Raw genomic sequence first — 22,438 nt, forward strand, 5'->3', positions numbered from 1 at the left:
TCCACGATGCTAAAAGCGAGGCTTCCAGAGCCGGTGGGTGACATCATGGTGAGACCTCCAGCTTTTACCTACAGTTTATGACTTGGAGGTGCTGTTGACTTCCTGCTGAGCCGAGGCTCAGCGAGCCTGTGATCCCCACTGTAGGAGCTGGATTCAATATCAGACCCACTGTGGGTTTTGCTCCGAGGTGTGGGGACGTCTACTTTCTGGCCTCCGTCCCAGCCCTGTAATAAAACACCAGTGTTTGTGGGTCCTTCTCTCTGCGGCGTCCTGCAGGTATTTCTGGCTCTGAGCTGCGTTTGATCAGCCGGTTGAGTCACCGTGTTTGTTGTTGTCGTGGTGACAGATGGCCGCCACCTCCCTGAGCCGGTTTGAGGACTGTCAGCCTTTCACCTCACAGATCAGAGTGGGATAGCAAACAGTTTGATTTGGTGTGAGATAAATGACATGTAATAATTGATGAATGATTCTGTGTGCAGAACATCAGAGAGCTGCTGCCTGTCGGCCCAGAGCCGGCAGACGGGTCTGTCATGTGAAACGAAACCAAGCATCAACCCTTCGAGAGGCTGAAGGAGCCGCAGTCTGCTGTGGGTAAATTATCAGAGCATGAAACATCAAAACCAGGTAAAACTGAGAGCTGCAGACAGGCCTCAGCTGGTCATCAGTCACAGTGCAGCGGTGCTGCAGGCCTGAACACCAGATTAAAGAGTTTGTTGCTGTGCTTGTAAGAAAAAAGTGCCCAAAGCACGAGGTATGATCCGAATGTCCAAATGTCCCGCAGGAAGACAGGACACCTGAACGCAGCTGAAGCACAATCCAATCGTTTTAACGTAGGAGGCAAAAAAACAAAACTACAAACTGGGAAAAGATGGAAACCAGATGGCTGATCCATCACATGACATCGTGCCGGAGGACGATCAACAGAGGCAGGAATATATGTCCACGTTCACACAGTAAGGATCTGCCGCTGTCAGAGACGTTGTCCTCCATTTTTACTGACGGCGGTGAGGAAGAGGAGCGCCTTTTTAAAGGCCGCCCACATCAGCCGAGGCTCGAACCAACTGCTGATCAGTCATCTCTGCTTCAGGAAAACGTTGTTCCTCCTACCGTCCTGCTCCTGTTCTCCTCCTCCCGTCCTCCCGTCCTGCTCCCATTCTCCTCCTCCCGTCCTCCCGTCCTGCTCCTGTTTTCCTCCTCCTGTCCTCCCGTCCTGCTCCCGTTCTCCTCCTCCCGTCCTCCCGTCCTGCTCCCGTTCTCCTCCTCCCGTCCTCCCGTCCTGCTCCTGTTCTCCTCCTCCTGTCCTGCTCCTGTTCTCCTCCTCCCGTCCTGCTCCCGTTCTCCTCCTCCCGTCCTCCCGTCCTGCTCCCGTTCTCCTCCTCCCGTCCTCCCGTCCTGCTCCTGTTCTCCTCCTCCCGTCCTGCTCCTGTTCTCCTCCTCCCGTCCTGCTCCTCATCCTCTTTTGAAGTCTTTTATGACCCCAAACTGATTTCAGCAAGTTGACATTTTCCCTAAAAGGAGATAAAACTGGAGCCGCCTCGGGGCCATATACATACACATATACAACAAACTTGAATTTTACAGTGTTTATTTATTTAAAATTATTTATTTAAAGTGAGTTAAATGTCACCGTGATTACTGTCCCCCAGCCGGGGCTGTCCAAATTCAGAGGTTGCATCCTCCTGAGGGCCCGGCCTTTGTGGTTTAAGTGGGCCGGGTCCTCCAAAGCCGGGTAGGCCGGAAGTGAGCGACTGTGACGGTCTAGCCTTCAGAGTTATGTCACGAGCTCTCTCGGTGGAGTGAAACTCTGCCGTCTGCTCCTTGCTATCTAACTATGACCAGACGCTGGCACAACAATAACATTTTAGGTTATCTGAGTGACTTATATATCACGTTTAACCTGAGCAGCGAAAGACCGCGGGGGTTTGAAAACGATGTGCCCGGAGTTCGCTGCTCTCGCCCGCTCAGATATAGCTCAGACAGCTGTGACTGCAGAGACTTGTGGTCCTGTAGAAGTTTGTGGAGACGCTGACCTCTGACCTCTGTACACACTTTGCTGCTCTGTTTGTCATTGCAGACGCTCGTTTCTAATTGTAGTTTACTCATAATATGTTAAAAATGAGGATTATATATGCTATGCTAATTGGCTAATGAATTATGATTGACAGCTCATTAGCCAATGAGCAAAGGGCTTTCGTTCCCATGGTGACAGGGACGTAGCTCAGTAACGCCGGCTCTCTGGTGCTCCGAGTCTCTCCAAACGCCCTAAACACTGTCCAATCAGAGGCGCAGTAGGCAGGGCCGTATGTCCCAGAGTTCCTGTCGAGTCATTTCAAAGTAAAAGCCTTAGCTCATGCTAACTTTGAACCGGAAACACGCACGCTGAGTAGTTTGTGTTTGTAAAAGAAACGCTGCTGCACCTTTTATGATCCTCCATCTACAACCTCAGCTCAAACACAGTCATCAGAGGAGGAAATGCATCTCCCCGTCTGTCCACGCCATTATTTTAGGTTTCACGGTCATTCAGAAGACTCTGATGGACCTGTGCAGCCTCACAGTAAAACCTGAGGCGCTCCAACATGTGATTAACACCGCCTCCTCTTCCTCCTGCTCCTCCTCCTCCAAACACCAGTTAGACTTACTCTTCTTTCTTTGTTTCACTGTAATTAGGTCAGCGGCTGATTCCTCGCAGTGATTGTGGATTAAAGCAGATCTGATTCATCACACGCGTTTCTAATTCTGCAGAGGTTCAGTGAACACACGAGCAGAACGTCGAACAGCATCCAATCAGCAATCAGAGAACATCAGGCATGAGGTCTAAAGATCTGTGAGAGCCTCATTCAGGGTTTCCATGAACCGGCCAATGATGGGAGACTTCAGTCAATCCGGGGTCCTCAGAGGAAGCTTCAGCCTGCAGTGGCACACAAGTGCTTATTGACCACAGGAACTGCAGTTCCTCTTATGTCCACTGGAGGCAGCTTAGACAGATGATTCATCGTCTGGGTGAAAATGTTACAGTTTGTTTTCATCAGACTACAACAGCACCACCGCTAAAAACTGCAGATTGTTTTAAGAAGCTTTGAGTCGCCTCACATTTCTGTTTGCATCTTCTGCTGCTCATCTACAACACCGACCCAAATCTGACTCCTCGGGGAGCGCTCAGAGCGACCAGGAAGGAAAACAAAGGTCAGCGAGAACCGAGAACATGAAGCCTGCAGAGAGAGAAAAGGTCAGAGAAGGTGTGTGAGGTACACGACGTCCACAGCGCTGCAGCGAGACGGCACGAGTCCACGGAGAAACCTCCCAGGAGTGTGTGTGTGTGTGTGTATGTGTGCGTGTGTGTGAGAGTGTGTGCGTGAGTGTGTGTGTGTGTGTATGTGTGCGTGTGTGTGAGAGTGTGTGCGTGAGTGTGAGTGTGTGTGTGTGTGTGTGTGTGTGTGTGTGTATGTGTACGTGTGTGTGAGAGTGTGTGTGTGTGTGTGTGTGTATGTGTGCGTGTGTGTGAGAGTGTGTGTGTGTGTGTGTGTGTATGTGTGCGTGTGTGTGAGAGTGTGTGTGTGTGTGTGTGTGTGTATGTGTGCGTGTGTGTGAGAGTGTGTGTGTGTGTGTGTGTATGTGTGCGTGTGTGTGAGAGTGTGTGTGTGTGTGTGTGTGTATGTGTGCGTGTGTGTGAGAGTGTGTGCGTGTGTGTGAGAGTGTGTGTGTGTGTGTATGTGTGCGTGTGTGTGAGAGTGTGTGTGTGTGTGTGTGTATGTGTGCGTGTGTGTGAGAGTGTGTGTGTGTGTGTGTGTGTATGTGTGCGTGTGTGTGAGAGTGTGTGTGTGTGTGTGTGTGTATGTGTGCGTGTGTGTGAGAGTGTGTGTGTGTGTGTGTGTGTATGTGTGCGTGTGTGTGAGAGTGTGTGTGTGTGTGTGTGTGTATGTGTGCGTGTGTGTGAGAGTGTGTGCGTGAGTGTGTGTGTGTGTGTATGTGTGCGTGTGTGTGAGAGTGTGTGCGTGAGTGTGAGTGTGTGTGTGTGTGTGTGTGTGTGTGTATGTGTACGTGTGTGTGAGAGTGTGTGTGTGTGTGTGTGTGTATGTGTGCGTGTGTGTGAGAGTGTGTGTGTGTGTGTGTGTGTATGTGTGCGTGTGTGTGAGAGTGTGTGTGTGTGTGTGTGTGTGTATGTGTGCGTGTGTGTGAGAGTGTGTGTGTGTGTGTGTGTATGTGTGCGTGTGTGTGAGAGTGTGTGTGTGTGTGTGTGTGTATGTGTGCGTGTGTGTGAGAGTGTGTGCGTGAGTGTGAGTGTGTGTGTGTGTATGTGTGCGTGTGTGTGAGAGTGTGTGTGTGTGTGTGTGTGTGTATGTGTGCGTGTGTGTGAGAGTGTGTGTGTGTGTGTATGTGTGCGTGTGTGTGAGAGTGTGTGTGTGTGTGTGTGTATGTGTGCGTGTGTGTGAGAGTGTGTGTGTGTGTGTGTATGTGTGTGTGTGTGTATGTGTGCGTGTGTGTGAGAGTGTGTGTGTGTGTGTGTGTATGTGTGCGTGTGTGTGAGAGTGTGTGTGTGTGTGTGTGTTACAGACCCCTGAGCTTCACTTTTAAAATAAAACCAGTTTAACTCGACTCTCAGCTGGCTCGTTATCTGCGCTGATGACTGCACGTCACAGCCAATAACATCACCTCCATCCAACACACACACACTGATGTCAACATGTCCCTCTGAGCCATTCCCACAATGCACCTGGCCCCCAGACTCAAACAGCAGGCTCCTGACACTCTGACACCTGCGGCATGTTTTCTGGAGGACCGCGGGCGAGTCCGGCACTAAAACAGTTCCCCTCGAAGGCTCGGCTCTTTAAATGTTCAATGGTTCCAGTTTTGAGTTTGCTGTCAGTCAAAGATGGCCGCCACAGGCCCCTCACTCTGAGCGCGTGGGTTTATTCAAATATTGGAAACTTTTTACTGAAGAACTCCAACTGTGGGACTTCCTGTTCCACTGGGGGCGCTATCGAGCACGCCCAGAATAAAGGGGGCTCTATTTTTGGGTAAATGTTTTTCTTCTGTTTATCCTCGAGACAGTAGGGTGTTCAAATTCATGGGCTGCATCCTCCTGAGGACCCAGCCTTTGCTGTCTACATGGGCCGGGTCCTCAGAAGGTCGGGTAGGCCGGAAGTAAACGGCTGTGAAACTGGACGGTCTGGCCTTCAGATCTGCGTCACCGCTGTCTCAGTGGAGTTTAATAAACTCGGCCGTCTGCTCCTTCTATCTAAAATATAACAGGACACTGGAGTAAACTCTCGACCGTCTCACACTTCTGTTTAATCAGTTTTCTGTTTGATGTTTATTCAGCTGTGTGAAAACCACCCGAGGGATTAATAAAGTTTAATCTAATCTAATAACTTTAATCTCAGCCAAACTGATTTACTCACAAACAAATAAAACACTGAAAAAAGCCAAACAATAACATGTTTAGGTTGTCTAAGTGACTTATATATTATGTTTAACCTGAGCAGTGAAAGTCCGCGGTGATCTGAAAATGATGTGCCGGGAGTTGTGCCGTTCTCGGCGGCTTCAGTGACCCTCGAGCTCTCGGCTCGCTATCGAGCTGGTGGGTAACAGACGTCTCCGAAAACGTCGAAGCACTTTTGCAAATATGTGATATCTTGATAAACCGAGCAGATATTTGAAGTTTACACAGCTACATTCTCGCCTGAAAATATGTTAAAAGTTTATTTTGTGACCCAGAAAGATTAATAAGAGTAATTTTAAAACTTAGTAGCGGCCGCCATTGTTGGAAACTAGAGTTTGGCTGGGCCGCGCTATGAATTCTGGGATATGGTGGACCACGAAGGACACACCCAACCCATCCTTAAGATTAGAGGAAAAGGAGGACGCATTTGTCGGCTGCATTTGTAGGAGTCTACGAATTTGGAGAAGCTGAAGGACAGAAGAGTTGATCCATGTCAGCATGCTGCCCATTCAGGACTCCCTGAGAGCGCCCCCTGGGGGAACTGCAGCCAACAGGACCAGCTGTGAACACAGTGCACGTATTAAATGTGACATCAGGGTCTGCATGTGAACAGAGTTCATCCTCACGGCCGCGTCACAGCGAGCTACGCAGCAGTTACTGCTCACGTGTGGCTCGCTGACAGCTGAAGAACCACAGACCTGCCGTGTATGACACCAAAAAGCTTAAATATGTCCGAGCAGCTTTCGGGACTGAGACTCGACTGATCAGTCAGAAACGCCGGAGCGTGCGAGAAACGGGGTTTCCCGCAAAACACAGCAGGGGTGCTGACTGTGTTATTTGAAATAAATGTTTTTTATCTGCTTCTTTGCAGCAAAAGCTGCAGTGTGAAAGCTCAGTTGGAAGCACCTCACTGTGGCTTTAGCGTTCATGGAGAAACTTTGTCCCAAAATGGCACATTTTCTATGTTCTGATTCTGTGGGTTTATGAGATTTATATTTCTTTGTGTGAGGATGGAGTGATCAAGAGACACAGGTGGGAGTAGAGCACAGGTGGAAACGATAAAAGATGAAAATCCAAAAAAGGAAAGACAGCAACAGGAAAAGCAATTCCCAAAATAAAACAGGAAGCAGAACAAACACAAACAGAGGGCTAAGCTAAAAAACCGCTGTGATGGATGGTGCTGCGGCGCTTTGCTAGTTTACCGACCGCTCAAAGCGCATTACAGCGTATGCTCACAGCAGCTGTAGTGTAGATGGGTGACCCTGAGGTAGCCTCTGTTAGTTTTTGTGAGTCAAACGACCCATCAGGGAGCGAATATGCCCTCACCAGGCTGAAACAGAGTCAGCAGCTCTTCATCAACTTCCTGTTTCAGACGACATAAAACACTGCCGCTGTCAGCACGAGATATGAACGTATTAAACGTCATGCACTTTGAAACAATGGGAACAATGGCTCCTCCCCTTGTGTCTGCAGTGAACACTACTGCACACAGGGGGCGCCGGTGAGGCCGTACTCTGCCGCTGTGTAACTCGCCACACTTCGCTCAGAGCTGCAGGCTCTTCACGAAACAATAAGACCGACTTTTTAGAAACGTGCGCTCTCCTCCCCTGCAGCCACGGCGCTCTGCGTCTTTGTCTTTCACACGGATGAAACTGAGTCACCACGGAGACGGCACAGAGACAAACAACAACAACAGCATCACAAACAGAAACGACAGCAGGACACGAGCAGCACTGCTGGCTCCTGTTTGTAGACAGACGGTCTGGTGTGTAACACACACACACACACACACACACACACACACACACACACACACACACACACACACACACACAGATTTCTCTGCAGCTCACATTTCCCAGTGTGTGTGTGTGTGTATGTGTGTGTGTGTGTGTTTGAGCTATAATTGGTGCTGAGTGAGTATGAGGAGGTTTTCTTCACTAAGTCGAGACTTGACAATATTTTCCTCGTTGTTGTTTGTCTTGCAGCTGTGCAGATGTTCGGTTTCCCGGCTGAAGGCGTCCAATTGGCACCGTCGTTCTTTGCGTTTCTGCAAACCGTCCTCACTGAAAACTCCAGAGTTTGATCGTTGAGCGAGGACGGAGTGTGTGTCATCAGTAATTTACACGTGTAAACATAAACTGGACCAACACTTCAGTGAACACCTGAACACCTCAGCGCTGAGACTACTGAGTCACATGATCACATCGTAAATGAAAACAGCAAAAACAAGGCAACACACACACACACTCACACACACACACATGCAGATGGAGGGAATGCCAGACTCACCAGTGGTCGTGTGGCATTGTTGCGTTGCCGACGGTTACTGAGCATCTCACTCAGCCCTCACACACCAGCAGCCCTCCCCTCTCTCTCTCCTGTAACGTCAGGGTCCATTAAGCTTATAGCGCCTTAATCTTTCAGAGAGAGCGAGCGAGAGAGCGAGTAGCAGATGGAGGATGGCGGGGAGGGGAGGGGAGGAGAGGGGAGGGGAGGAGAGGGGAGGATAATCTAACTGGATGTGGTGGAGTTTGAGTCTGGACCGTGAATGTTTGCACATCTGTCCCCCTCGTCAGGATCTGAGCTTCAGCACGTTCAGCCTGAAGTGAAATCCCGATGACCTTAAAGCGTCTCTGTGCAGGTGAGCGTTACAAACACCTCTGTGGGAGACGGAGCTCGCCATCACGACCGTCAGCTTCCTGTCACACTCACTTCTGCATCCTGGAGTAGTTTACCCTCAAGTTACATCACAGTGCCTCCTGATTGCCTGCACTCAGTAAAGGCACAGCCACACGCTGCAGTTCCTCTGGCGTCCAGCAGAGGCTCCAGCAGAGATAAACATGTTGACAGCTTAGAGATAATTTCACACTACTAACTTTTTAATGACATCATGTGACAAATAACATGGCTTCTGTGAGGTTACTGTACTAACAGGCCAAGAAGGAGGCAGAGCTGATGAAGCAGCTCTGAGTTCACACACAGACACCGCACCTCTGCAGGAAGACGATCCACACCACCAACCAACCAACGAGCTTCTCGGGGTGACAGCAGCACCACAGACGTGCAGCATGTGTGGACGTTAAAGTGCGAACCCGCTGGAGGGAAAACAGCTGTCGGACACGCGGTCACCTTCCCCACAGACGCACAGCGGGCCACATGTGGGCGCTTGTCAAGCAGACACACGGGAGGAAGACCTCTGACGAAGGACTCACATGCAGTGCGTGTTATTGGATTATTAAAGACGTGCGTTACGAGAGCTGTCCTCATATTTCTGGCGTTTAAACTACGTGCTCGTTCTTTAGGTGTATGATGTGCAAAGTGAAGCAGCCAAAACGAGCCGTGCACGTGAAGTGAGCGTGCAGACTTGGTGTGACTGAGGCTCATGCATGAGTCACGCACACATCGCCCGATGGTAACGATTCCGTTTATGGAGGCCTGATTGCACCACGTGCTTTTATGGCTGCTCTATAATATCACTCACTGTCGGTCGACACGTCGAGCGTCACCTGTGGAACATGTCCCATGATCCTCTCCGACTCGCTGTGTGGCCGTGCTGCAGACTGACACCTGGGATCAAACCTGTGACCTGCCCTCTCTCTCAGGTTTCGGGCTAAATGGAGCAGAGAGCAACTGAAGCTCCCATCACTAATCCTTCCGCTCCACCACAGAGAGCATCTTCATCTTCCAGCTGAAATCAGATCAGTCTTTAGGCTCACAGGAAGACAAAGAGCTTCCAACATGCTCCGTGTTTTTCTCCTGATGTGAACGTCGGGAGCTAAACCAGCGGACGTCCCAGTAACCACAGAGGACTCGGTCTGTTATTGCGTTCGCTGACCTTGCCGCGCCGTCACGTTAGCCTTCATGTCCTCAGCTGGTCTGTCGCGTTCTCATGGGCTCAATATCAGACGCCCCCCGTAGGCCGGAGCGAGAACTGATTAGGTTTTGGAGACTAAAGGTTAAAGGTCATCATGACCTCACTGTGCTGGTTTTTGGCATTTCAAACGTTAGTCATGACAAAACGTCACAGAAAGGTCTCACAGGAAGCAATGACATCATGATGACATTTTAAATCCAAAGCGTCAAAGGTCAGCTTCACCGTGACATCGTGATGTTCTGCAGTAACTCTCCTCGTGGCCGTTTTGTGACCGTATGGCAGTAACTCCTGTTCCGGACTCTGCGGTGTGACGTGTGAATGCACCCAAACAAACGTCTCTTTAAAGCTTCCAGGTCAAAGTTTTGTTTGACAAGCTTTGGAGTAACGCAGCAGTCAGCCTGACTGTAGTCTTCAACCTTCTAGTTGATGGATGTCACAGGTTTTAAAAAAGCAAGTTTAAGTAGACATGCAGGCTCCAGCACATCAGCACAAGGATTTCACTTTTTCATCCTTGTTCCTGCTAAATGTTCAAAAACAGATCAAACTGATGAAAGAAATAAGCAGAGGAGCATAAACGCAGCGTCCTTATAAGCATTTCCACAGTTCTCAATATTTGGCTCATTAATAATAGTATAAATGGTAAATGGCCTGCATTTGTATAGCGCTTTATTCAGTCTCTAAGGACCCCAAAGCGCTTTACACTACATTCAGTCATTCACCCATTCACACACACTGGTGATGGCAAGCTACATTGTAGCCACAGCTGCCCTGGGGCACACTGACAGAGGCGAGGCTGCCGGACACTGGCGCCACCGGGCCCTCTGACCACCACCAGTAGGCAAACATGGGGTTAGGATATTTGGCATGCAGCCAGGAGGCAGCCTGGGATCGAACCACCGACCTTCTGATTGGTGGCTGACCTGCTCTGCCACCTGAGATACAGCCACCCCTAATTGCTTCGTCTGTTCACAGTAATCTGCTTCACCTTTGAAACCAGCTCATATCGATCTCTTCCTGTAAATCCTGCTGAGCGGCGCCTCCTTTTCATACTGGAAATATTTGTCTGCATACAAACAGGAGTTAGAAATGTTTTGACCTCATTAAATCCATAATCAGCATCTGTTAGCATCTCGCTCGCCCCAGTTTGTGTGCTGGATCCTCTCTGTGGGCAACAGCAGTCGCCTGAATCTCACCTGGAGTCTTCTCGTGTCTGTAACAACAGCTCATGTGGATCTGCGTCAAACCGCTGCAGTTTGTCAGTCTAATTAAACCGCAGCGGAGCGAACAGGTGAAACAAAAATACACAAAAATGAAAAATGATTGTTTTGCATGCACACCAAAGAGAAGCAGCTGAGAGTTATGAGCAGCTCTGTGCTCGAAGAAAGGATCTCAATATGAGCAGGAACAAACACAGCAGAACCATCAGGACCATCAGGACCATCAGAACCATCAGGACCATCAGGATCATCAGGACCATCTGAAACATCAGGACCATCAGGACCATCAGAACCATCAGAACCATCAGGATCATCAGAACCATCAGGATCAACGGAACCATCAGGATCATCAGGACCATCAGGATCAACGGAACCATCAGGACCATCAGGATCATCAGGACCATCAGGACCATCAGAACCATCAGGATCATCAGGACCATCAGGATCATCAGGACCATCAGGACCATCAGGATCAACGAAGCCATCAGGACCATCAGGATCAACGGAACCATCAGGACCATCGTGATCATCAGGACCATCAGGACCATCAGAATCATCGGGATCATCAGAAACATCAGGACCATCAGGATTATCGGAACCACCTGGACCATCAGGATCATCAGAAACATCAGGACCATCAGGATCATCGGAACCACCTGGACCATCAGGACCATCAGGATCATCAGAACCATCAGGACCATCAGGATCATCAGGACCATCAGGACCATCAGGACCATCAGGAACAACGAAGCCATCAGGACCATCAGGATCAACGGTACCATCAGGACCATCAGGATCATCAGAACCATCAGGATCATGAGAAACATCAGGACCATCAGGATTATCGGAACCACCTGGACCATCAGGATCATCAGAAACATCAGGACCATCAGGATCATCGGAACCACCTGGACCATCAGGACCATCAGGACCATCAGAACCATCAGGACCATCAGGATCATCAGGACCATCAGAAACATCAGGACCATCAGGATTATCGGAACCACCTGGACCATCAGGACCATCAGACCATCAGGATCATCAAAAAAAAAAAGGACCATCAGGATTATCGGAATCACCTGGACCATCAGGACCATCAGGACCATCAGGATCATCAGGACCATCAGGACCATCAAGATCAACGGAACCATCAGGACCATCAGGATCATCGGAACCACCTGGACCATCAGGACCATCAGGATCATCAGAACCATCAGGACCATCAGGATCATCAGGATCATCAGGACCATCAGGACCATCAGGAACAACGAAGCCATCAGGACCATCAGGATCAACGGTACCATCAGGACCATCGTGATCAAGAGGACCATCAGGACAATCAGAACCATCAGGATCATCAGAAACATCAGGACCATCAGGATTATCGGAACCACCTGGACCATCAGGATCATCAGAAACATCAGGACCATCAGGATCATCGGAACCACCTGGACCATCAGGACCATCAGGATCATCAGGACCATCAGGACCATTGTGATCATCAGAAACATCGTGATCATCAGGACCATCAGAACCATCAGGACCATCAGGATCATCAGGACCATCAGAAACATCAGGACCATGAGGATTATCGGAACCACCTGGACCATCAGGACCATCAGAACCATCAGGACCATCAGGACCATCAGGATCATCAGGACCATCAGGATTATCGGAATCACCTGGACCATCAGGACCATCAGGACCATCAGGATCATCAGGACCATCAGGACCATCAAGATCAACGGAACCATCAGGACCATCAGGATCATCAGGACTATCAGGATCAACGGAGCCATCAGGACCATCAGGACCTTCAGGATCATCAGGACCATCAGAACCATCAGGACCATCAGGACCATCAGGACCATCAGGATCATCAGGACCATCAGAACCATCAGGACCATCAGAACCATCAGGATCATCAGGACCATCAGGATCAACGGAGCCATCAGGATCAACGGAACCATCAGGACCATCAGGACCATCAGAACCATCAGGATCATCAGAACCATCAGAACCATCAGAACCATCAGGATCATCAGAACCATCAGGATCAACGGAACCATCAGGATCATCAGGACCATCAGGATCAACGGAACCATCAGGACCATCAGGACCATCAGAACCATCAGGATCATCAGGACCATCAGGATCAACGGAGCCACCTGGACCATCAGGACCATCAGGATCAACGAAGCCATCAGGACCATCAGGATCAACGGAACCATCAGGACCATCGTGATCATCAGGACCATCAGGACCATCAGAACCATCAGGATCATCAGAAACATCAGGACCATCAGGATCATCGGAACCACCTGGACCATCAGGACCATCAGGATCATCAGAACCATCAGGACCATCAGGATCATCAGGACCATCAGGACCATCAGGATCAATGAAGCCATCAGGACCATCAGGATCAACGGTACCATCAGGACCATCGTGATCATCAGGACCATCAGAACCATCAGGATCATCAGAAACATCAGGACCATCAGGATTATCGGAACCCCCTGGACCATCAGGATCATCAGAAACATCAGGACCATCAGGATCATCGGAACCACCTGGACCATCAGGACCATCAGGATCATCAGGACCATCAGGACCATCGTGATCATCAGGACCATCAGAACCATCAGGACCATCAGGATCATCAGGACCATCAGGACCATCAGGATTATCGGAACCACCTGGACCATCAGGATTATCGGAATCACCTGGACCATCAGGACCATCAGGACCATCAGGATCATCAGGACCATCAGGACCATCAGGACCATCAGGATCATCAGGATCATCAGAAACATCAGGACCATCAGGATTATCGGAATCACCTGGACCATCAGGACCATCAGGACCATCAGGATCATCGGAACCACCTGGACCATCAGGACCATCAGGATCATCAGGACCATCATAACCATCAGGATCATCAGGACCATCAGGATCAACGGAGCCATCAGGATCATCAGGACCATCAGAACCATCAGGACCATCAGGACCATCAGAACCATCAGGATCATCAGGATCATCAGGACCATCAGAACCATCAGGACCATCAGAACCATCAGGATCATCAGGACCATCAGGATCAACGGAGCCATCAGGATCAACGGAACCATCAGGACCATCAGGACCATCAGAACCATCAGGATCATCAGAACCATCAGGATCAACGGAACCATCAGGATCATCAGGACCATCAGGATCAACGGAACCACCAGGACCATCAGGACCATCAGAACCATCAGGATCATCAGGACCATCAGGATCAACGGAGCCATCAGGACCATCAGGACCATCAGGATCATCAGGACCATCAGGACCATCAAGATCAACGGAACCATCAGGACCATCAGGATCATCGGAACCACCTGGACCATCAGGACCATCAGGATCATCAGAACCATCAGGACCATCAGGATCATCAGGACCATCAGGACCATCAGGATCAACGAAGACATCAGGACCATCAGGATCAATGGTACCATCAGGACCATCGTGATCATCAGGACCATCAGGACCATCAGAACCATCAGGATCATCAGAAACATCAGGACCATCAGGATTATCGGAACCACCTGGACCATCAGGATCATCAGAAACATCAGGGCCATCAGGATCATCGGAACCACCTGGACCATCAGGATCATCAGGATCATCAGGACCATCAGGACCATCAGGACCATCGTGATCATCAGGACCATCAGAACCATCAGAACCATCAGAACCATCAGGACCATCAGGATCATCAGGACCATCAGAAACATCAGGACCATCAGGATTATCGGAACCACCTGGACCATCAGGACCATCAGGACCATCAGAACCATCAGGACCATCAGGATCATCAGAAACATCAGGACCATCAGGATTATCGGAATCACCTGGACCATCAGGACCATCAGGATCATCAGGACCATCAGGACCATCAAGATCAACGGAACCATCAGGACCATCAGGATCATCAGGACCATCAGGACCATCAGGATCAACGAAGCCATCAGGACCATCAGGATCAACGGTACCATCAGGACCATCGTGATCATCAGAACCATCAGGACCATCAGAACCATCAGGATCATCAGAAACATCAGGACCATCAGGATTATCGGAACCACCTGGACCATCAGGATCATCAGAAACATCAGGACCATCAGGATCATCGGAGCCACCTGGACCATCAGGACCATCAGGGTCATCAGGACCATCAGGACCATCGTGATCATCAGGACCATCAGGACCATCAGGACCATCAGAACCATCAGGACCATCAGGATCATGAGGACCATCAGAAACATCAGGACCATCAGGATTATCGGAACCACCTGGACCATCAGGACCATCAGAACCATGAGGACCATCAGGACCATCAGGATCATCAGAAACATCAGGACCATCAGGATTACCGGAATCACCTGGACCATCAGGACCATCAGGACCATCAGGATCATCAGGACCATCAGGACCATCAAGATCAACGGAACCATCAGGACCATCAGGATCATCAGGACCATCAGAACCATCAGGATCATCAGGACCATCAGGATCATCAGGACCATCAGGATCAACGGAGCCATCAGGACCATCAGGATCATCGGAACCACCTGGACCATCAGGACCATCAGCATCATCAGGACCATCAGAACCATCAGGACCATCAGAACCATCAGAACCATCAGGATCATCAGGACCGTCAGGATCATCAGGACCATCAGAACCATCAGAGCCATCAGGATCATCATGATCATCATGATCATCAGGACCATCAGGATCATCGGAACCATCAGGACCATCAGAAGCTTCAATATAGTCACCAGATCCTTTAATCCATCATCTGTCCATCCATGGATCCTGTCCTGCACCCATCCCTCCTGTAGGCCCAGGAGGGATGGGTGCAGGTCAGCAGGGCTTCATTTGGATGGGGTGGACGAACAAACACGATGGACTAAATATAAAGGAGCACATCTGGCTGAAGTGAGCACAACTGGTTTCACTGAGAGCTTCGGTTTATGGCCTGACGCTGACTCTGGGCACCACCGAGGGGTTTCACTGCTTTTTGCTGAGCAGCTGGGTAAAGGGACCGGACCAGAGCCGGTTCCTGTGCGGGGTCGACTGGTTACTAAATATTTATGAGTCTATGATGCTGGCTGTCAGCTCGACATGTGGCTGCTGCAGTGTGAAGAAACTGAGTGGATGCTCGGTTTAATGGACCGGCACAATAACGAACCATCCTCTACGAGTAGATCGGCCTTTTAAAAGGAAGAAACACGACACGCTAAATCAAACACAAACACATCAGAGCGATGTTTGCTAGAGTGAAGCTCAGGCTGAGGGAGGTGAAGCTGCTGCTGCTCTTATTTTATTTCTGGCAGTGAAACAACTTGAGTGCGGTCTTCGTGTGATTCAGGGTTGTTACTCACCGAGCTCTCAGAGCGCTGACTGTAGACTTATCAATCCTGCAGAGAGAGAGAGAGAGAGACACGCCATTAACATGTGGTGCACTGAGCGCACTCTGATAACAGCAGGAACGTTAGGACGTTGCTGAGGTGGAGGAGATTTCTATCTGCATTCTCTATTAACCTCAGTAACCTGAGCGAGGTGTGAGTTTAGAGGTTCACTGCACGTGTGACTCGGTGCTGCAGCGCCACCGAGTCACACGTGTTTCTGTAATGACGACTGAAGCGCCATAAAACAGCACAAACCAGCAGGCGCATGAACCACTGGATGACTTCTCAGAGTCCGTCTCAGATAATCTGGGATTCACTTAGTTTGGAAAATCAGAAATCAGAGAAAAATGTCCACAGCCTAAAGAGGCGCACAGTCATCGTCCATCCTGCCCGGGGTCTCCTCCCAGTTTAACTGAAACACGTCCAGCAGAGCTCTGCACCCCACAGAGAGCAGGAAACACATTTATCTATTAAACATATTTGAATATTTACACTCAGAGGTGCTCTGATGTGTAGAAAGTGGGTGAGTGAGGCTACGTCCACACTAATGCATTTTCGTTTAAACACGCATCGTTTTCTCTCCGTTTTGGCCTCCCGTCCACACTGAGACGGCGTTTTCCTCAAGGAAACACGCAGCGTTTTGAAAACGCTCTCGAAAACGAATACATTTCAAAACGGAGCTGTCCCGTTGCAGTGTGGACACTCGAAAATGCAGACTTTCTAAAACAATGACGCATTTTAGTCATGTGATGCAGTCATGTGAACAATTAAACAAAGACAGTGGAGGGCATTATACAGCAGTTGTTTTGATTGCTCTCAATTTTGACAGCCATAAAAAAGATGAATATCAGTCTGTACATACTGCAGAGAGCTTTTCTTCAAGTTCTTTAAATCTCACTGGCTTTTGCGCAGGACTGGAACGTAAGCGTTTTGGGCCGTTTCAATGTGGACGCACACCTCTGTGAAAATGAATGAAAACGCTAGTGTGGACGCGGAGCGCTTTCAGATGAAAACGCCGTTTTCAAATCTATCTGGGCTGGTGTGGACGTAGCCGGAGGCACAGAGGTTTGGACGTGACGTATAGGGACAGAACGGGACGTTTAATGTCTCTCTGTCACTGACTGTGTTTCTATAAGTCTGACCTGAATGGCTGAGCTCCTCAGCCTCTCTCTTTGCCCCACTGCAGGGTGATCCAGGGACTTGTTTGGGCTGAGCACGCCCCCCTTCACCGGGCTCGGTCTCCTGAGCACCACACACAGGTCTGACTGGAGGGTGGCTGTTCACCAGTACCTGCATCACACCTCACTCACATGGTGTCCTTGGAAGTACTGATGATAAAGCATCCAGACGCTGCAGAGACATGACAGCAGCGCTGTTTCCACTTTGTACTGTGACGAAGCACCGAGGGAACGTTTAGGTTCAAATCTGCTCTCCCTACAGTTATGCTGCACGGGAGCATCGTCGCTGTCTCATGCATGCTGTAACGCAGGTCTATCAGTCATACACACCACAGCGCTCGTCACTGATAGACTCTGACACAGCAACCTCACTGTGACGGGAAACAGCCTGAAAACCACAAGAGTTAACAGGAGACACAGATCAGGTGACAAGTGTGGAGGAGAGGAGAGAAGAGAAGGAAAGGACAGAAGGAGAGGAGAGGACAGCGTGTGGTCGAGCAGAACTTTAAAAGCCTGAGTATGATGACTCTGAGAAAACTCCACTCCCACAGGCCATAAATAACTCATCCAACAACACACACACACACACACACACACACACACACACACACACACACACACACACACACAAACAAAGATGGCCGACAGCAGAGAGTGCAGGCATGCTGCTTTATTTTAAAGCACAGGAAACAGTTTGAGCTGGCTGTGTGTGTGTTTGTGCGCGCGCGTGTTTGTTTGGTCACCACTGCGCTGAACCAAACTCGTCCCTCCAACCTAACCTGGAAACAAAGCTGACATCGTTCAAACCTGCACTTCCTCCAGCGACCAGCAGAGGCTCCAGCAGCGACTCAGCCCCCCTCCACTCCCACTAACATGAGAGCTTGTTACACAAACAGCTGATTTCCTGCTTCAGTGAACAAACATGATTCAGCAGATTTCTCACTTTTATTGAGTTTTGCACTTTAAAATCGGCACGTTTGGAGTTCTTTGATTGAAAATAAAATAATTACAAACTCCTCGAACAATAAAATGTCTCCGTCTTTGATGTCGCTTCAGTCTGACCATCACACTGCTCATCTGGGCCGTGACCTTTGACCCATCCGCTCTCAGACACTGAGTATGGAAGCAGCGCTAACAGAGCGACCTAGAAGTCTGAACTAACACATTAAACCAACATGGCGTCCTCACCGGTGGGTGGCCGTTTGGCAGCTCAATAACACATAAAGGATAAAACGTGTCGGTGTCTCAGGGGCGAAGCTCCAGCAGCTGCTGCAGCCACAGGTTTGAGTCCTGTGACTGTTTGTGATGACAGCGACAGTCGAGCCATCAAAGAGAGAACGAAGGTGGAGCAGGACGGGCGGAGCATCCCGGGGTTTGATATAAACGCTCCTGCAGCCGCCCCGAGGCCGCTCCTGCATTATTTAATAGTGCAACTCTATTAGTCGGCTTGGTCTAAACACTGGAGGACAGAGGAACGAGGAGGAGGCATGAGGTAATCTGTGAGGGCGTACCATCTGTTATTTTATTATGATGAGAGAGAGAGGAAGGAAAGGAGGAGGTGGGGAAGGACAGGAGCTTTTCTTTTTATGTAAGGAAATCAGGAGCTATAAAAGGATGAAGAAACAGAGATGGAGGAATCAAGAGTGCATAAAAGAGGAGGCATGGAAGGAAACCACAAGGACAGACGGAAAGGAGGAGGTAAACAAAGGAGTAAACAAGGAAAGAAGGAAGCATGAATGAAAGGAATGTGACATACATGAAGGAGGGATAGAAGGAACTAAAGTTACCAAAGGAAATATGTAGAAGGAAAGGAAGTAGAGAAGGACACCGCAAGGAAGAGAAGGTTTGGAAGGATATAAGGACAAACACAAGGAAAGGACAAAGGGAAGGAGGTACAGAACAAAATGAAGAGAAAGTGTTGAAGGAATTCAACTATTAAAAAACCTAGGAAAGGTATCACCGAAGGAAACAAGGAAGCAATGAAAGAAGGTGGAAAAGAAGGGGGAAAAGGACACATGTCTGAAAGGACCCAAGGAAGCATAGGAGGAAATAACAACAGAATCAGGAAAGTGTGCAAGGGAAGGGAATATGGAAGCAATATGAAGGAAATGAGTACACAGGAATGTATGTAAGGGCATAAGGAAGTATGAAAGGAAATAAAAATAATCCCAAAACGATATTTAATGAAGTAAAGAAAACATATAGGGAAGGAAAGAAGGACACATGAATGAAACTAGAACAAGGTCTTAAAGAAAACAAGGACAAACACAAGGAAAGGACAGGAAGGAAACATAGAAGGAAGCAACTAATCTGAGCTGGAAGGAAGGGATAGAAGGACACAAGGCAATGAAGCAAGCAGACTCCAGGGAAGGAAGGAAGAAGGAAAGGAAACACAGAAGTGGACAAGGAAAGTATGAAAAGGAAGAAGTATGCAGGGAGTGAAAGAAGGAAACATAAAAGGAAATAAGGACAAAAAGTATTTAAGGACAGAAGGAGGTGTGAAAGGAAATAAAGGCACATGAATGAAAACAGAATCAGAGCAAGGAAACAAGGAAAGAAGGACGAAGAGAAGGAAAGTAGAAAAATAAAACAAGGATGTTTAAAAGTAAAGAAGGGCATATGGAAGGAAACAAGGAGACACAAAAGGAAACAGCAACAGAAAAGAAGAAGGAGAGAGACCGAGGTCTGAGGAGGAGGAAACACAGAGGGGTAAAAGAAATGAGAGGAGGTCTGAGGTGGGGAGGTCGGAGACGAGAAGGAGGCGTGAGGGGAGGAGGTGAATGATTGAAGAGCTCATGTCAGAGTTTCCACTCGCTGTGAATTCTGGTCACAGACTCAGGCTGAGGTTCACTGAGGCGAGGACGAGAGGACGCAGAGCTGCTGCTGGTTTCCCCTCTGACCTTCACTCCTCCTCCCCCTCTGACCTGCAGCGTTCATTAACCCCACAGACACAAATGATTCTCTCCTGTAAATATTTCACATTTCAGTGTCAAACACAGGCCGCTGTATGGAGGCCCAGCAGTGACTAATGAAACATGAGTTCTTATGTGAATGTTAATTAAAGTTTGTTACTTAATGTTTCCATGATGTATTTAATAATGACAATAAACCAATAAAAATAACAATAATATAACATTTTACATTTTGGATTTTTTTTATTTAAACAGATATTTAAGAACTTCTGAATTTATAAATTAATAATATTTTTAATACATCATTATTTTTAATAATACTGATTAATAGTTGAAGTTTTTATATTATTGTGGTCTAATAATTTAAAAAATGTCTTTGCCAAGATTTATGACTTTTTTCAGGCATTTATTACATACATTTATAAACATTACATATAAATAAATAAAACATTTCTTAAATAATTAATTTATAAAGTATATTACACAAATAATTTGAGTAAATAATAAACTTTTTACTTACATACATAATAAACTTTCTAATCTAACTCATCATTAATATTTAAATATTTCATACATATTTTGTTGTTTTGTATGTATTTAATAATATATAAATATTATTTCACTGTGTTTTGGGTCACATTTGCTCTTCTCTGGTCCCAGCATGTGATTTAAGGTCTGTTCAGGGTTTTGGATCCAGATCTGTGTCATTAGCTTTAATGCTCCGTGTGACACTTTTACATTTCCAGTGATTGTTTCTTTAAATCTAAAATAAGTAACGTGGTGTCGCGAATATATTTGTGTATAAACTGTGAAATAGAAAATAAATGAGCAGCTTTTAAAAGCTTTCATTGTTATTTTTGGACTCTAGCAGAGGAGCTTTGAATGATCTAGCGTTGTAGCCCGTCAGTTTATCTGCTCTGAAACAAGCTGCTCTGATTGGCCGATTCCACGAAGCCTGCAGAGGGGCAGGACCAGGTGTGCATGCATGCTCTCACTTCAGGATCTCTGATGATGACGTGAATATTTGGGGCTCAGTGAAAGAAATTACCCATTTTTTAAACTGGATCCTATAAAGCCTGATTTATTCAGAGTGACCACTTCAAGCTTTTTGTTTCAGGTGATGATCGCACAGGTCAAAGACGTGGAACGCGTCAGCTGAGAGTTTAACTACAAAACCACCAACAAGAAGAAGAAAGAAGCAGCTGGGACATCAAATATCAGATTTTCTCATTAAAGAAGGAAAATGTTGCTTTAGGTCTTTGTTGCATCTTCATGCACTGTGTGGACTTTATGCAATGGGGAAGGTGCATAGCTGATAATAGACATGTATTATGTGTTTGCTGTGCTGGGTGTGAGCACGCTGTCCTCTTTGGTGCCACAGAACAAATGAAGCTGATGAGAAGACAGAAAACGAGACGCCTGCAGAGCTTTAAACTTTCCTTTGGTTTCGTCCGAACGCAGAAAGTTGCTGATTAACTCGAGCGGCGTTCACCGTCGGTCGACTGGAAACACAGACGACACAGAAAAGCGTCTCACGCTCACAAAGAATGAACTCGCAGAGCCCTGACAACTTTCCCACCAAAGTCCATTCAAAAAACGTCCCATTTTAACTTTGGCTTTGTTAACGTTCAGCTTCCCTCGCCCGATCTAAACAACATCCACAATCCCTCCACGTGAATGTAACAATTTGACTTCAGAGATGATGATGTCACCGTGATGTCATTCAGTGCAGCTCGAGCTGGAGATGAACTCAAAAACCCAGAGAAAGTGTGCCGGACAGCGCTGCTGAGATCATTCAGCCATTCATCAAAGGGCGAGAACTCTTACCATCCGAAGCCTCCGAACGACACGCTCCTCTTCCTCCTCAGCATGGTGCCTCGCTCGCCCTCCTCCTCTTTGTCTCTCTTTTCTTCTTATTGTGTCTGGGTTTTCCTCCCTCTCTCTCTCTCCCTCTTTGTACCTCTGCCTCCCTCTCCCCCTTTGCTGTCGCTCTAACTCCTCATCTCTCCTCCTATAAATACTCTCCTCTCTGTTAGACGCTCCCGCCGCCTCCCTCTCCTTTTTCCTCCTCCTGTCGGTAACGCTGCTCTCTCGTCTTCCTCTACCACTTCACTTCACAGCACAGAGCCAGCAGAGAGCGAGAGAGAGAGGGTAGAGAGACATAGAGGGACAGCAGGAGGAGGTTTACAGGGTGTACCCGCTCTCTGCCAGCCTGATGGAGAGGAGCTGAAAACTTATCATCCATAATAAATGGACATAAATGGATGGAAGCACGTGTCGGTTTACGGGACCTGCTGTTATGCAACACGGCTGCAGCTGACGGCAGTTTTTACTCTTATCTGTGAATCCATCAGT

General features: G+C 48.2%; 1 protein-coding gene across 4 annotated transcripts in view; it reads right to left on the reverse strand.

Moving 5' to 3' along the window:
- Nucleotides 1-22,062, reverse strand: part of LOC134635863 (rap1 GTPase-activating protein 2-like) — a 38,873-nt gene extending 16,811 nt beyond the window's left edge. For 2 of the 4 annotated variants that reach the window (XM_063485474.1, XM_063485473.1), the window contains exons 1-2: nucleotides 21,911-22,062; nucleotides 15,967-16,002 (exon numbers count right to left, since the gene is read on the reverse strand). In XM_063485474.1, the coding sequence (XP_063341544.1) occupies nucleotides 15,967-16,002; nucleotides 21,911-21,954 (80 nt within the window). In that variant the 5' untranslated portion in view covers nucleotides 21,955-22,062. Of the gene's footprint in view, nucleotides 1-7,732; nucleotides 7,832-15,966; nucleotides 16,003-21,910 lie in introns of those variants that run through there. The other 2 variants (XM_063485475.1, XM_063485476.1) reach the window with 2 other exon arrangements.
- Between the last annotated feature and the right edge of the window lie 376 nt (nucleotides 22,063-22,438).

This window comes from Pelmatolapia mariae, linkage group LG10_11 (genome assembly GCF_036321145.2).
Source record: "Pelmatolapia mariae isolate MD_Pm_ZW linkage group LG10_11, Pm_UMD_F_2, whole genome shotgun sequence".
In the NCBI taxonomy this organism is placed as follows: domain Eukaryota; kingdom Metazoa; phylum Chordata; class Actinopteri; order Cichliformes; family Cichlidae; genus Pelmatolapia; species Pelmatolapia mariae.